General features: G+C 43.7%; 1 protein-coding gene across 5 annotated transcripts in view; it reads left to right on the top strand.

The window, feature by feature from the left end:
* Positions 1-12,347, top strand: part of FAN1 (FANCD2 and FANCI associated nuclease 1) — a 32,868-nt gene that overhangs the window by 385 nt on the left and 20,136 nt on the right. For 2 of the 5 annotated variants that reach the window (XR_014541621.1, XR_014541622.1), the window contains exons 2-5: positions 2,064-3,477; positions 7,646-7,786; positions 8,928-9,123; positions 11,771-12,004. Coding sequence is in view for 1 of the 5 variants with exons in the window: in XM_083586349.1 (XP_083442475.1) it covers positions 2,163-3,477; positions 7,646-7,786; positions 8,928-9,123; positions 11,771-12,004 (1,886 nt within the window). In the remaining 4 variants the exon portion in view is untranslated. Of the gene's footprint in view, positions 1-175; positions 3,478-7,645; positions 7,787-8,927; positions 9,124-11,770; positions 12,005-12,347 lie in introns of those variants that run through there. The other 3 variants (XR_014541624.1, XM_083586349.1, XR_014541623.1) reach the window with 2 other exon arrangements.

Consider the following 12,347-nt stretch of genomic DNA (forward strand, 5'->3'; position numbering starts at 1 on the left):
CAGCAGGACTAAGCAGCTCCTGGCAAACCAGAGCAGCGCATGGAAATGCCGTTTACCTTCCCGCCGGAGCGGGACCTATTTATCGATTTGCACTTTGTGCTTTCGAACTGCTAGGTTGGCAGGAGCAGGGACAGAGCAATGGGAGCTCACCCTGTTGCGGGGATTCGAACCGCTGACCTTCTGATTGGCAAGTCCAAGGCTCAGTGGTTTAGCCCACAGCGCCACCCGCATCCCAATTGAGGTAGATTAGACTGAGCCTAATTCCTAGTCCTGTCAATCCAGTGTGTGTCATGATTAAACCAGAATCTGAACCTGGGTTCAAACCCTTCACTGAATTAATTTGTGTCTCTTATTTTAAAAATCATGGCAGTCTGCATCTTTCCCTTCTGCTTTGATGGAGTGTCTTGAATGCCGTGGAGCAGTAGTGTCCCCCTTTGAAATACAAGGATAAATAAATGACTTATTATAAGCCACTAGTGGTGGGAGAGAATCCACTAATCTGGTGCACAGGCCCATCAATTGGTTTCTGAAATGGGGATTCTCAGGCACTTTTTGCAACTAACTCATTGCAGGGCTGTAACAAATTGTGAGAGGTTAAAAAACGAAAAGGCAAATGTGAATGAATGCTCCCAGTTATGTTAAAATAAATCAGTTTACTCATTTTTCTCTTAATTATTGACATGAGTGGCAAATGGGATAGTACTGTACTTCTTAAAAAAATAGGTCTAAGATTGGTCACTTTCTTAATAGCATATTCAAAACTTAACATGTTTTCATCTGCTTATATTGGAATCATTAGGGTATCACAGAAGCATTTAAGAGGTCTTGTACTTTGTGCTTTACAGTAGGAGTGAGCAGAAAAGGTAGATCAGGTTCAGCTGATTTGCAGGAGAATGGCAAGGAAAGCTCAGTTACTTGACAAAGGCTGCAACAAAGAAACTTTACAGTGGTATCTCTGGTTATGTAATTTCGTTGCTGAAAGGAAAAATGCTTTTTGGGAAAACCAGGAGTGGACTTATGCATGAAAATGTGAAATTGCTTCTAATCCTGAAAAGAAATTCCTGGGCTGGGCTTGTGCCCAGAGGCACCCTGGCCCTTAATTCTAAATGTTTGCATCTGGCCCTGACTGATGAACCTCAAGGTACTTTTGCAGAAGCCAAATAGATCCGTCAAGCCTGAAGTCTGTCCACCCATGTGTACTTTACAAAATGCTAACATGACTAAAAATATGGTTCCTTGTCCCAAGATGCTTACAAATTGGAGAGTGGACCAAGAAAAAAGAAGGCAAGGGCAGCAGTGGAAGAATATGGAAGAAAGAATTGCATATTTTTGGTTTCGTATTGAAGGGAAAACAACTAAGAGGTTGAGTCAAAAACAAAAAGGCAGCTCAAGCAACCAAAGATCATATTAATTTTTTTTTTATTACTAATTTGATACTTTCTAATCTCCTTATTAAGTGTACTTGCTTTTACTAACTTGGACACTTTCTACATTAAATCCAGTTTGGAATAAAATCTGGAAGAAACTAATAGCCAAGTTTAAATTTTGCATCGCTACTAAATCCCTTAAGATACCCTAATATCAATAGTACCAGTAGCTTCAATGGCAGATTGTTCCAGAATCTAGGTGATACCCAATGATAAGATACTCAGAGTAGTCCCATTGACTCTTTACTTAAGTAAGCTGATTGCATCTGGTTATGACTTACTTAGATATCACTCCATGTCCTTAAGTAGAGCCAGTGTTGTGTAGTGGTTAGAATGTTTGATTAGGGAGACCTGGGTTCAATCCCCACTTGGTGATATAACTCACTTGTTGATTTTAGACCAATCAGCAGTCCTCAGCCAAGCTTACCTCACAGGGTTGTTGTATTGATAAATTAGGGGGAAAGGACCATATATGCCTCCTTGAGCTCCTGGGAGGAAATGTGAGGTGTGCATGTGATTGATAATTAAAACGACAAAACATTTTTAACTTTTTCATAAGCCTACCACCTATGAATTTATTGTTGTTATTGTTGATGCAAAACTTAAGCCATCACTTCTGCCGTTTATTCATTGCAGGCAAGGCCATGAAAAATGCTCTTGATAACTTGATGTGAAGACTCTTTTTTCCGTTTGCATGAGGCGGCTCCTACATTCACCTTATCTTGGGTTCCTGCAATGGCAGAAGAAGAGCTCCCAGGAAATAAAAGGCCTTGCAGAAGCTCAGCCCTCAATAGGAAGAGGATAAAACCTGCCAGGAGGAAGCAAGGGACGGGTGTGCAAGGGACACAGCCTTTATCTGCATCCTCTTTCTCAATTGCTTCATTTTTCAATAATGTTCCCCCTGCCAGAGTCGCCTGTCCTTTGTGTGGGCAGATGGTAGCAAGATATGGAATCAACCAGCACATTGATGAAGTGTGTCAAAAGAGCCAGGATGATGATAGGATTCTAGATGGTTCGGCGCCTGGCGCGGGTGCAGGCCCATCAGTTGAAAATGTGCCTGGTGGTTGCAGTCCGTACTTTGCAAATAATGCCTCGACTCCAGAGAAGTTAGTAGGTGACAACTCTGAAACAAAACCTGAGGTGGGAGGACAGGTGAGCCCATACTTTAAGAAGGGCAGCGGTCTCCTGTTGGGCAATGGTGAGCCAGAGGTTCAGGCAGTTGGGAAGATCTCCCTGGGAAGGCTGTCAACCAAATTGTCCAGGAAGCGTCGTGCTGAAGGTGGCAGCATCTTTACTTGGGATGCTAAGTCTCGACCAGCTCAAGATGTGTGTAACAGCTCTAGAGAGGAGAATCCAGAAGGCACCACTTCTTCCCAGAAAGAAAACTGGTTGCCCTTTTCAAGGATTCAGAGACAAACTAGTCCAAAAGAAGGATTCAAAGGCAAACGAGAAACCCTGGACCCCACATGGGAAGGTGACACACGAACACTCTTGGGTGGTGATGGTTCTGCTCCTGGATTGTTTCCATCTGATCATCTTGCTTGCGGTGAAGTTGGACTGCTAACAGAGGACAACAAAGAGCAAAATACTCCTAAGGAGGACTTGGATTCTGATATTTGCAAGCCTGTAGTATGTTCAACAGCTTATAGAAAAGAAGCACCGTCAAACTTGGAAACCACAGACCTCTCTTCTGGTGAACAGGCTCTGTTGCCCAATGTGAAAGGTATTTGTTGCAATCAGACACAAAATATCTCTTTTGTGGGGGGTGACATGGAAGTACTTCCTATGGAAGATCATACAGACTTAAAAAATGAAGTGGTTGATTGTGTTTGTTTGGGACCTTTGGAAAACATGAATTCTCAGAGTCCAAGCAGCAACATTTTAGAAACGGTTCTCAATGGACACAGCCGTGGAGAAGACCCAGGAGGGCAACCATATTATCTTCAGAATTTTCTGATGGTCCTGCAGGCTGTGCTAGAGAATGAGGATGATCAGAGGCTGTTTGATGAGCATGATTTGGACACCATTGCAAAGTTCTACCAACTCTCAGGTAGCTAATATTATATTCCATATTCTAATGTTGATCTCTATCAAGCCCTCAAGGGTTTTTGCGTATCAAGAATCAAAACCACACTGCACAAGAAAAGTCAGTCTCAGCAGACTTGAGGTAAACCCAAGATTTGCAGAAGTATAAAAATCTCCAGGGGTGACCCTCACATGTATAGTCATGGGAAAAAGAAAGTACACCCTATTTGAATTCTGTGGTTTTACATTTGAGGACATAATAACAATAATCTGTTCTTTAGCATGTCTTAAAATTAGGTAAATACAACCTCAGATGAGCAACAGCACATGACATATTACACCGTGTCATTATTTATTTAATCCTGGGCTGGATGGACAAACAATCTTGCCTGGTCTAAGGCAGCTACCTTTGCCCCACCTTTGGGTAGTTGGAGGTTGCAGCAGCTAACCTCTGAAGTAATATAGCGACAGGTGATGACTATCCTCTTGGGTTGGGATGCGGGGAGATGACTACATGCACATAGAGTAATAAACAATAATATTATACACCACTTTAAAAAGCAAATGCTGTTTTCTAAGCTCTGCACATTTGTTAAAGTGCGAGGCGGTTCTTTCTCACAGGTTCACAATCTTAATAGGCAAAATGAAGAGGAGGAAGGAGGAAGCCAGCACTGGGGCACCTGCAGTTTTTGAAATTAGCCAGGCACATTTTGCACCTGGCTATCAGTCATTTGTGACCAAGTGAAGATGCTTAGGTGCCAGAATGGCGCCTGACACACAGCAGCTTTTTTTCTCCCTGCGCTGCTCTGGCATGAGTCAGATTTTAGCTGGAGCTGACAATATACACAGTTCATTTTCAGCTTTGCAATCTTACAAAAAAACAACAACCCAAACACCCCCCTAAACAAGCACCTAAGCATTCTGTTAATGTACCTGACCGTAACCCAGCTTTAAGGGGCCATATGGCAAATAGCTTTTATATCTCAGTTTCCAACACTGGTCCTGCCCCTCCCTAGCAGATCGATGGGGACAGGCTGGCCTCCCCACTTGTCCTGATTTTTTTTTTACTTGAGAGGGAAGAGGGGCGACCCTTCATGCCCTGCACGTCTAGTGGGATTTGGATTTAAAACAGTAAGCAGAGCACATTAATTTGCCAAGCAGACAGCTTCTGTTTGGTTTCTGTATGCAGAGATGTTAAGCCATGCCATTAGATGAGCTCTTTGCATAACTTACATGCTCCCCAATTGGTTGGCTTCTGCTAAGAGGCAGATACAATTTTTTACAGCTCTTATGAGCCTTTGATGTTGGGCTGATGATAAGCACCTGGGAAAGAGGCTGCACCAGGGCATGATCACTCTGCTTGAGCAATAATTTCTGCTTTGCAAGTCTGGGCTACTGGGAAGCAGGGCTTCTGCGTGATCCACAGGGACCTATTTGAGCTATAGGAGAGTGAAGTTGATTTTGGATAAAATGGGCATCCAGTTCTCTCCCCCTCCCCCATGAAATCTTTCCTCTTCATCAAGCCTAATCTTTGATAAACTGCTGGGCCACAACATTTTTCTCTTCATAGCTCAAATTAGCCTTCTGTGGCCTAAAAATAAAGCTTTTTGTAAGTCTTCTCTATCTGATCCCCTGGAGGCGAGCCTTGCTCCACTCAGGTGATAAAGCGAATGGCTGTTTTATAAGCCGTGTGTTTTGAAATGCAGTTGGAAGCGTTTCCCAACTCAGAACCGATTTACCAATGTCTTTTGTTACCTGGCCCACATGGATTTTATCAGCTGAAGGACTGTCTCTCTCTCTGCAGGGTCCCTCATCTCTTGCATCCATTGTCCACTTCCATCTTGATGTTTCAGCATTTTTAATGTACTTCATCTTTTTGACAGCCACTTTGAACTTTTTGGAACCGTGACCTGAAATGTTTTAAATAAAATCTCAGTGAGAGTTTGTAATTAGCCCTTCACTTAATAACCTTGCTATACTTCCATGTTGCCATAAAGATGTTGTTCCCAATCTTGGATGCCCGGATGTTATTGGACTGCAGCCCCCATCGTCACCCACCAGAGAGGCCAATTGGCAAGGATAATGGGAGTTGTAGTCCACCAATGTCCAGGGACCCAAGGTAGAAGGATGATGCTTTAGAGAGGAGCACTTCCCAAACTTAAGAAAAATCGCTTACCCCTTTGGAGAGTTGAGTCATATCCCTTCTCAGGTGAATATAATGTGAGGTACTTATAAGAAACACTGCTTTAGAGCTTTCAAAGCAGTTCATGATCACTGCCTGCCTTCCAATACTCCCTCTTAGGTATGCAAATAATATTTTCCCCATGTTACATATAAGGAAAACTGAGGCTCAGGGAGAAGGGATAATCTAAAAGCCATCTAAGTGAGTTCATGTCCCAAGGTGAGATCTGAGGAAAGGTGAAAGTGCATTTGCTTGGAATGCAGAAGGTTGCGGGCTCAATCCTGAAATCTCCAGGTAGGGCTGGGGAATACCCCAGTCTGGAATCCTGGAGAACCACAAAGAATCAGCGGAGATAATATAGAGCTAGATGCTCTGACTCAGACTAAGCTTCCCAGGTTGTGGGCTTCCTAGAGGCACCTGGATAACTTTGGGAAGCAGGCCTGATCCTTGTAAGCTGGTGACTTTCTGTATGTATCCTGATTGCAACTTCAGTCATTTGGTCTCCCGTGATGAGCAGGAATCTGCTCCAGGAGGGTGCTTTCGCAAATTAGAAAAGGATGTTTTGCTTTACTGTAATATTGGCACTGAGTTTGCTTTTTCAGAATAGCAGGACATAATAGTATATTAAATCTTAAGTGTCTCCCACACCTATCCACCACCGCTGAAGGGAGAAGTAAGAAAAAGGGATGATGATCTGTAAAATCAGCATTATTTCTGGCTTTTTGACTTGGGAAGTATCAGAGGGAGAACATCAAAGAATCCTCATCCCCACTGGGAAAATGACAACCTGGGCTTTGAGTATATTCTTCCTCTTGGTAGAAGGTTGCATGAAATTCTCTTTATTGTGACACCCTGGGGTGGAGGAAAATGTTGGGGAAAAGTGAAGAAAGTTTAAGAACCAGAAGGGAAAATGAATTAGTAGTCATTTTCTGACTTAACCCCCCCCCCCACGCAATCTCATATAAAACCAAGGAGCAGACGGATAAGAATGGCAAGACATAACAAAACCCCAGGTGTAAGTGAATAAAGCAACCTAAATAAATCAGGGATGTGGAACAGGATGCAATGGAAGATTAGATCCTGAGCTCCTCACCCTTTGCTGGTCAGTTTGACAGATGGTAAGGGCCTCCCACTTGTCAGTTACGGATGTTCGCGTGATGTCAGATGGCCTGACTTGAAAGGCAATAATTGGGATCCCAATTTTTTTCTTTCTCCTGTTGCATCCTGGGCTGGAACCAGGAACCTCAGAGTGCACTCCTGGTTGTTGCTTTGCAAGCAGGGCTTGTATTGGGTGCCTTTTACATTTGGCGCCAGGTGCAGTCTCCGCTAGGATAGGCTCCTCTCAAAAGCTCCCATTCAGAAGTTCTTGGTGTAGCCAATCAGGATTTGCAGCTGATCGGCAGTGAGGCGATTCCCGCTTTCCAAACTCCTGAGCAGGGCCAATCCCAGTGTGCTTTGCAGCCACCCTTGTTCAGCATTTTTTTTAAAGTCACATATCAAAAGAGTTGGGGATGCGTTTGAACTTTGATCAGGGCCAGCTGATGTGCGTTTGACAGCAAAGCTGCCGTGTGTCTTCCAGGTATTTTGCAGTGGTTCCCAAAGTGGGTGGTGTCTCCCCCTGGGGAAGTGGAATTACCTAGAGGGGCACTAAGAGGCAAGTGGATGTTAGGGCAGCGGTGAAACTGTAAATGACCACCAGAAGAAGAGCTAGAACCACTGCATCAAGTTCATCTGTTTCATTGGATTAATTTAACTAAATAGTTTTGATTGGATTTTGACTAAATGTGCCATTGATTATTACTGTTTTGAATTTTATTGAGCTATTATATGTTCTGAATGATGCTTTCTATAGGGTAGAGTGGGAGGCATTGGGGATGCGTTTATGGAACTAAGGGGGCAGGAGCCTGAAAAGCTTTGGGAACCACTGGTGTAGACGTGGATGCAATTCCAGAATTAGAAAGAACCTTTAGAATTTTCTCTGCCCTTCTCCTGGTTTATGATGCTACTGCAGCTAGCGCTCAGAAGTTATACGTCAGACTTTTCCAGCGCAAGCTGAGTTGGATAAAAGCGAACAAGATAGTCTACTTGGAGATTGCTGAGGATCTCTCATCATACATCAACGAGCTTGTTGGAAAAGGATTCTTGCAGTCAGGTATGTCTGTTAAAAGTTTGCATGACAGTTATGTGGAATGTGGAATAAAATAATGTGATAGTTCCATTTCTGAACTACACCACTGCAGGTGGGATTTTTTTGATGGGGGTGAGAGTAGATAAAAAAGTAGCCCCATATGAAAAGGAAAAACAATATTGTTGTAAGTAGCATATCAGGGAGAGGGAGAGGTAATAATGCTTTCCGTAAGATAGGAGTTTTGGGGGTTGTTTTAAACATGGGCAGCATTCAAAAAGTTGACCTCCCTGCATACACTCTGGAATGGTACAATCCAGGAAGATCTCAGCCACTCCAGCTCACTTGCAGAGATAGTGTAGGCCTGGGATGATTTGTGCCTTCAGTTTTGTACTGCAGGTAACTTGCAACTTTGTGTGGTTGAGAGTTGCCTGTATTTTCTCTCCTTGATATTCCTCAGGGTCTTGTTACCTGCCCCAAATCTACAAGGTGGGAAGGACACGGACACAAGTAAATGTAGAATGCCCCTTTGCAGTTTGCTGGGTTTCAGCTTAAATTATAGGCAGGAGACTCTGCATACTTTGTATGCATAGCATCTTGGGTTCAGTCCCTGGTATCTCCCACTGAAGGATCAGATAGCTGGGGAGAGGGGTTTGAGTACAACAGTAGCCCTGATGAGGCTGATCTGCTGCCTGGTCTTTCCTATGTGGGATCTGCTAGCTTCACAGCCTGCATCTCTTGCCCTCACACCAATCAGGTGCCTCTGCCACCAGACTTGAATGACTGGGCCACAGGCTCCTCAGAGGATCAGGAGAGACCTTTAAAGCTTCCCCCAAAACAGCCCCTGCAGCTTCTACTCTGTCATTGTTAGCATCTCTTGGTCGACTTATCTTTTGTAAATTAGTCCCTCCCTGCCCCTCCACCACAAGTAGCTTTTTAAATTTGTGGTATTCATAGCACGGTTTATAATATGTGTGGTGTGTGTGTAATAAGGCAGTAAAACCTCATGCTTTAAACACAGGATGTGTTATAACTTACACAATGACTGTGTGGCATTCTTTGGAATTTCATGTAGCAAAGGACTTGGGTATCTATGGGTATTCTATGATTCTATGATCTATGGGGAGTCCCTTTCATTATTCTTGCATTTTTCCCTGTGTACCTGCAGAGGCAGAATTAAAAGATCTGTCTGAGGCTCTTGACTTGCTTTCTGCCCCTGAGCTGAAAACCTTAGCAAAGGTCTTCCACCTGCCAAACCCAAATGCACAGAAACAGCAGCTCCTGGAAGATTTCCTCCGGTTGTCAAAGCAGCGCTCAGTCTTCAGCAGGAACCAAGCTGGCATTGGGAATGTGATTCTGAAAAGGTAACTTAACTTTTGAGTGCCTTCCCTTCTAAAATGAAGAAATAAAAACATCAGAATTCTGCATCAGGGCCACCCAGGCAAAGCTACATTCTGCAACCTCAGTAAAAGATGCCAATTAACTACGTTGCAAAACTTTCTGTTGTTGAAGACTGATAGATGAAAATCTTGTCCTTTCAGTTGTTAGCAGAAAGTTTTGAGATTGATTCCCCAAGAAACAAGGAAATAAGGCATTTTTGTCCATAACACAGTTGGTGTATTGCAGAAATAAAGAGCCCATCCTTTCAAATGGCACCTGTGAGATATATCTCTTTCCTGCATTTCTGTTTTTGGTGCATTTTTCTTTCAAAAAAAGAAAGGAATGAGATTGCTACTTCTCAGGAAGTTGAATTCTGTTCCCAACAGAGACAGGAAAACATACCAGTATTCTGTGTCTCCATGATTTGCTCCCACACTTTTTAAAGCCTCTAGAAAGGTGAAGGCTAGAGGATATTTGGTTTTTGCAAAGCCTCTGTTCTTTGCTTCAAGAAATGCTGTGCTTTCTGCTCCACTGTAATCCAGTTTTCAACAGCTGCCATAAGCACAGCAGGCACCTTTCAGGAGACTCTCCTTTTTATAATTCACTCTTGAACTATGCACTGGTTTTTAAGCAGATGAATACCCTGGTTGATGTGTGTGTAATTTTGGAGGAGCATCTCAGCACTTCAGCTGCATTGTTATATCTATTTTTGCAGGTGGCAGAGGAAGAACGTAAAGCTAAGGGAAATTCTATTCCTGAGCTGATGTTGTTTAAATATATTCGTTTCGCTTTCATACGCATAAAAAGGGTGAACATAAATGAAATGGATCTTTGATTGAAAATTACAAGCAATCAATATCACTGACGCATGGACAAGGTCATTGCAATATGATGGTACAAGGAGCAAAATAGACGATAATGTATTTAACCAAGAGTTGTTAGCCATAAATTGCCATGTGTTTGAGGAGATATAAAATTTTTGTTATAATAATAATAATAATAATAATAATAATAATAATAATAATTTATTATTTATACCCCGCCCATCTGGCTGGGCCTCCCCAGCCACTCTGGGCGGCTTCCATAAAAACCAAAAATACAGTAAAATATCACACGTTAAAAACTTCCCTGAACAGGGCTGCCTTAAGATGTCTTCTGAATGTCAGGTAGTTGTTTATCACTTTGACATCTGCTGGAAGGGCGTTCCACAGGGCGGGCGCCACTACCGAGAAGGCCCTCTGCCTGGTTCCCTGTAGCTTTGCTTCTCGCAATGAGGGAACCGCCAGAAGGCCCTCGGCGCTGGACCTCAGCGTCCGGGCAGAATGATGGGGGTGGAGACGCTCCTTCAGGTAGCGTTACATGCAAATTCAATGAAACGGTACCATAGATCACCAAATTTGTCTGTTTGGTTTCCTTTTCTTAGCGCTTTCACCTTGTGTGTTAATTTTTTGCATCAGAGCAGCAAACCAAATTTATTGATAATGTATGTGTAGTAAATTTAGATGTGGTGTGTTCCATTGCCTTGCTGAAGTTAGCCCAGCAGCTTCCAGTTGCATGATTTGAGATTATTATGTTGTTGCTGAGTAAAGTTTGCAGAGCTGTTTGCTTTAGGAAAAGGACCACCTTAAATCCAAAGAACCTGTTTGCAAGGAGCATGCAGTAACTGTTCTAGCAGCGGGGGAACAGGGAAGTGACTCAAAAAATGGTCCAGTTTCAGTTGGCATCAAGGCTTAAGGGATCAGGCAGTGGCTTCATAGAAATAGGGGGGGGGAGGAGGGACCTGAGAGAGAGAAGGTTGTCCTGTGTCACCTGGCATTTCCCAACCTTGGTGCCTTCTGGATAATTTGGACTGCAGCTCAACATTGTCCATTCCTGTTGCCTGGGTCTGATGTTCGTCTTGTGGGTTGAGGATGGCTGATGTTAGAATTCTTGGAAGGAGTTCACAGATCTCAGGGGCCACGGAGGGAAGGGAGGAGTAACTTGAGAAGGCAGGAGAACTTGGACATTTGGAGTCACAGAATTGTAGAGTTGGATGTGTACCCCACAGGTCATCTAGTGCAGCTCCTGCAATCCCATGGGCATGTGATGATGATGATGATGATGTTTTGTTTTGTCTACAAGTCTTTCTCAACTCTGTAAGAGGCACTAACGTTTGGAAAGTGCTTGCTTCCTTTTATCCTTATGGATGCTTTGTGATAAATACATTTACACCCACATCCACACTCACCCTCTCATCAATGGAATTAGACTAGAAAGAAGCATCCTGTTGCAAGCAAACAAATAAGGTGTGCTGTTTACTGGGTTGCAGACGGTGAGTGTGTGGGGCCCAGGACAATGCCTCCCATCTGCAGATGGGCCCATAGGCCCAGAACGGTTGGCAACCCCTGGCCTAAGCTGTGAATATCCCCAGCAGCCTAGTAATCTGCCAGAGAAACAGTTGAAAAAAAATGGTTTAGGGGCTAAAATCCTTTTAAAGAGCCTCACCCTTACAAAAGAGTCGGCCCTATTGGACATTGTGGGACATAATTCTAAGCAAGCGTTGGACCATGTGTCTCTGTAGAAGACCTGAGGGTGTTTAGTTCATGTTGACTTTCCTTTTCCTTCTTCTTGTTGTTGTTGCGTACTCCTCAGAGCAAAAGATGTGGCTGGCAGATCTGTCAGGATTCATAAAGTTCCCCGGACAGTCTTCTCACGGGTGCTGCTGCTCTTTTCCCTGACTGACCCAGTGGAGGATGAAGAAGCTGGAAGTGGCGGCCAAGGGCAGCTTTCCACAGTCCTCATGGTGAACATGGGCCGCATGATCTTCCCCAGTTACACAGTCAACAGGAAAACCCAGATATTCCAGGATCGGGATGATTTCATCCGGTAGGGAGGCATCCAGAAGGCCCTGGATACTGTTTCCCCACCTTCTTACTGTAGTTTTGCTTCTTCTTCTTACTTTTTACATGTAAGGACACAGAAGGAGCCCTACTGGACGAGGCCAGAGACCCACCTAATCCAGCATCCTGTTCTTATAGTGGCCAACCAGGTGCCCATGGGAAGCCTGCAAGCCGGACCTGAGGGCAACACACTCTTCCCACCTGAAATTCTGCACACCTTAGATTTTTAACCTCTGTGAAAGCTTTTATACATTTTGTTAGTTTTTGTATAGTACTGCCATGCAGTGGCTTCTGGTCTTATTATTGTTGACATGTTTCTAATGAATTGC

This window comes from Podarcis filfolensis (genome assembly GCF_964270895.1).
Source record: "Podarcis filfolensis genome assembly, chromosome: 14".
Lineage (NCBI taxonomy): Eukaryota > Metazoa > Chordata > Lepidosauria > Squamata > Lacertidae > Podarcis > Podarcis filfolensis.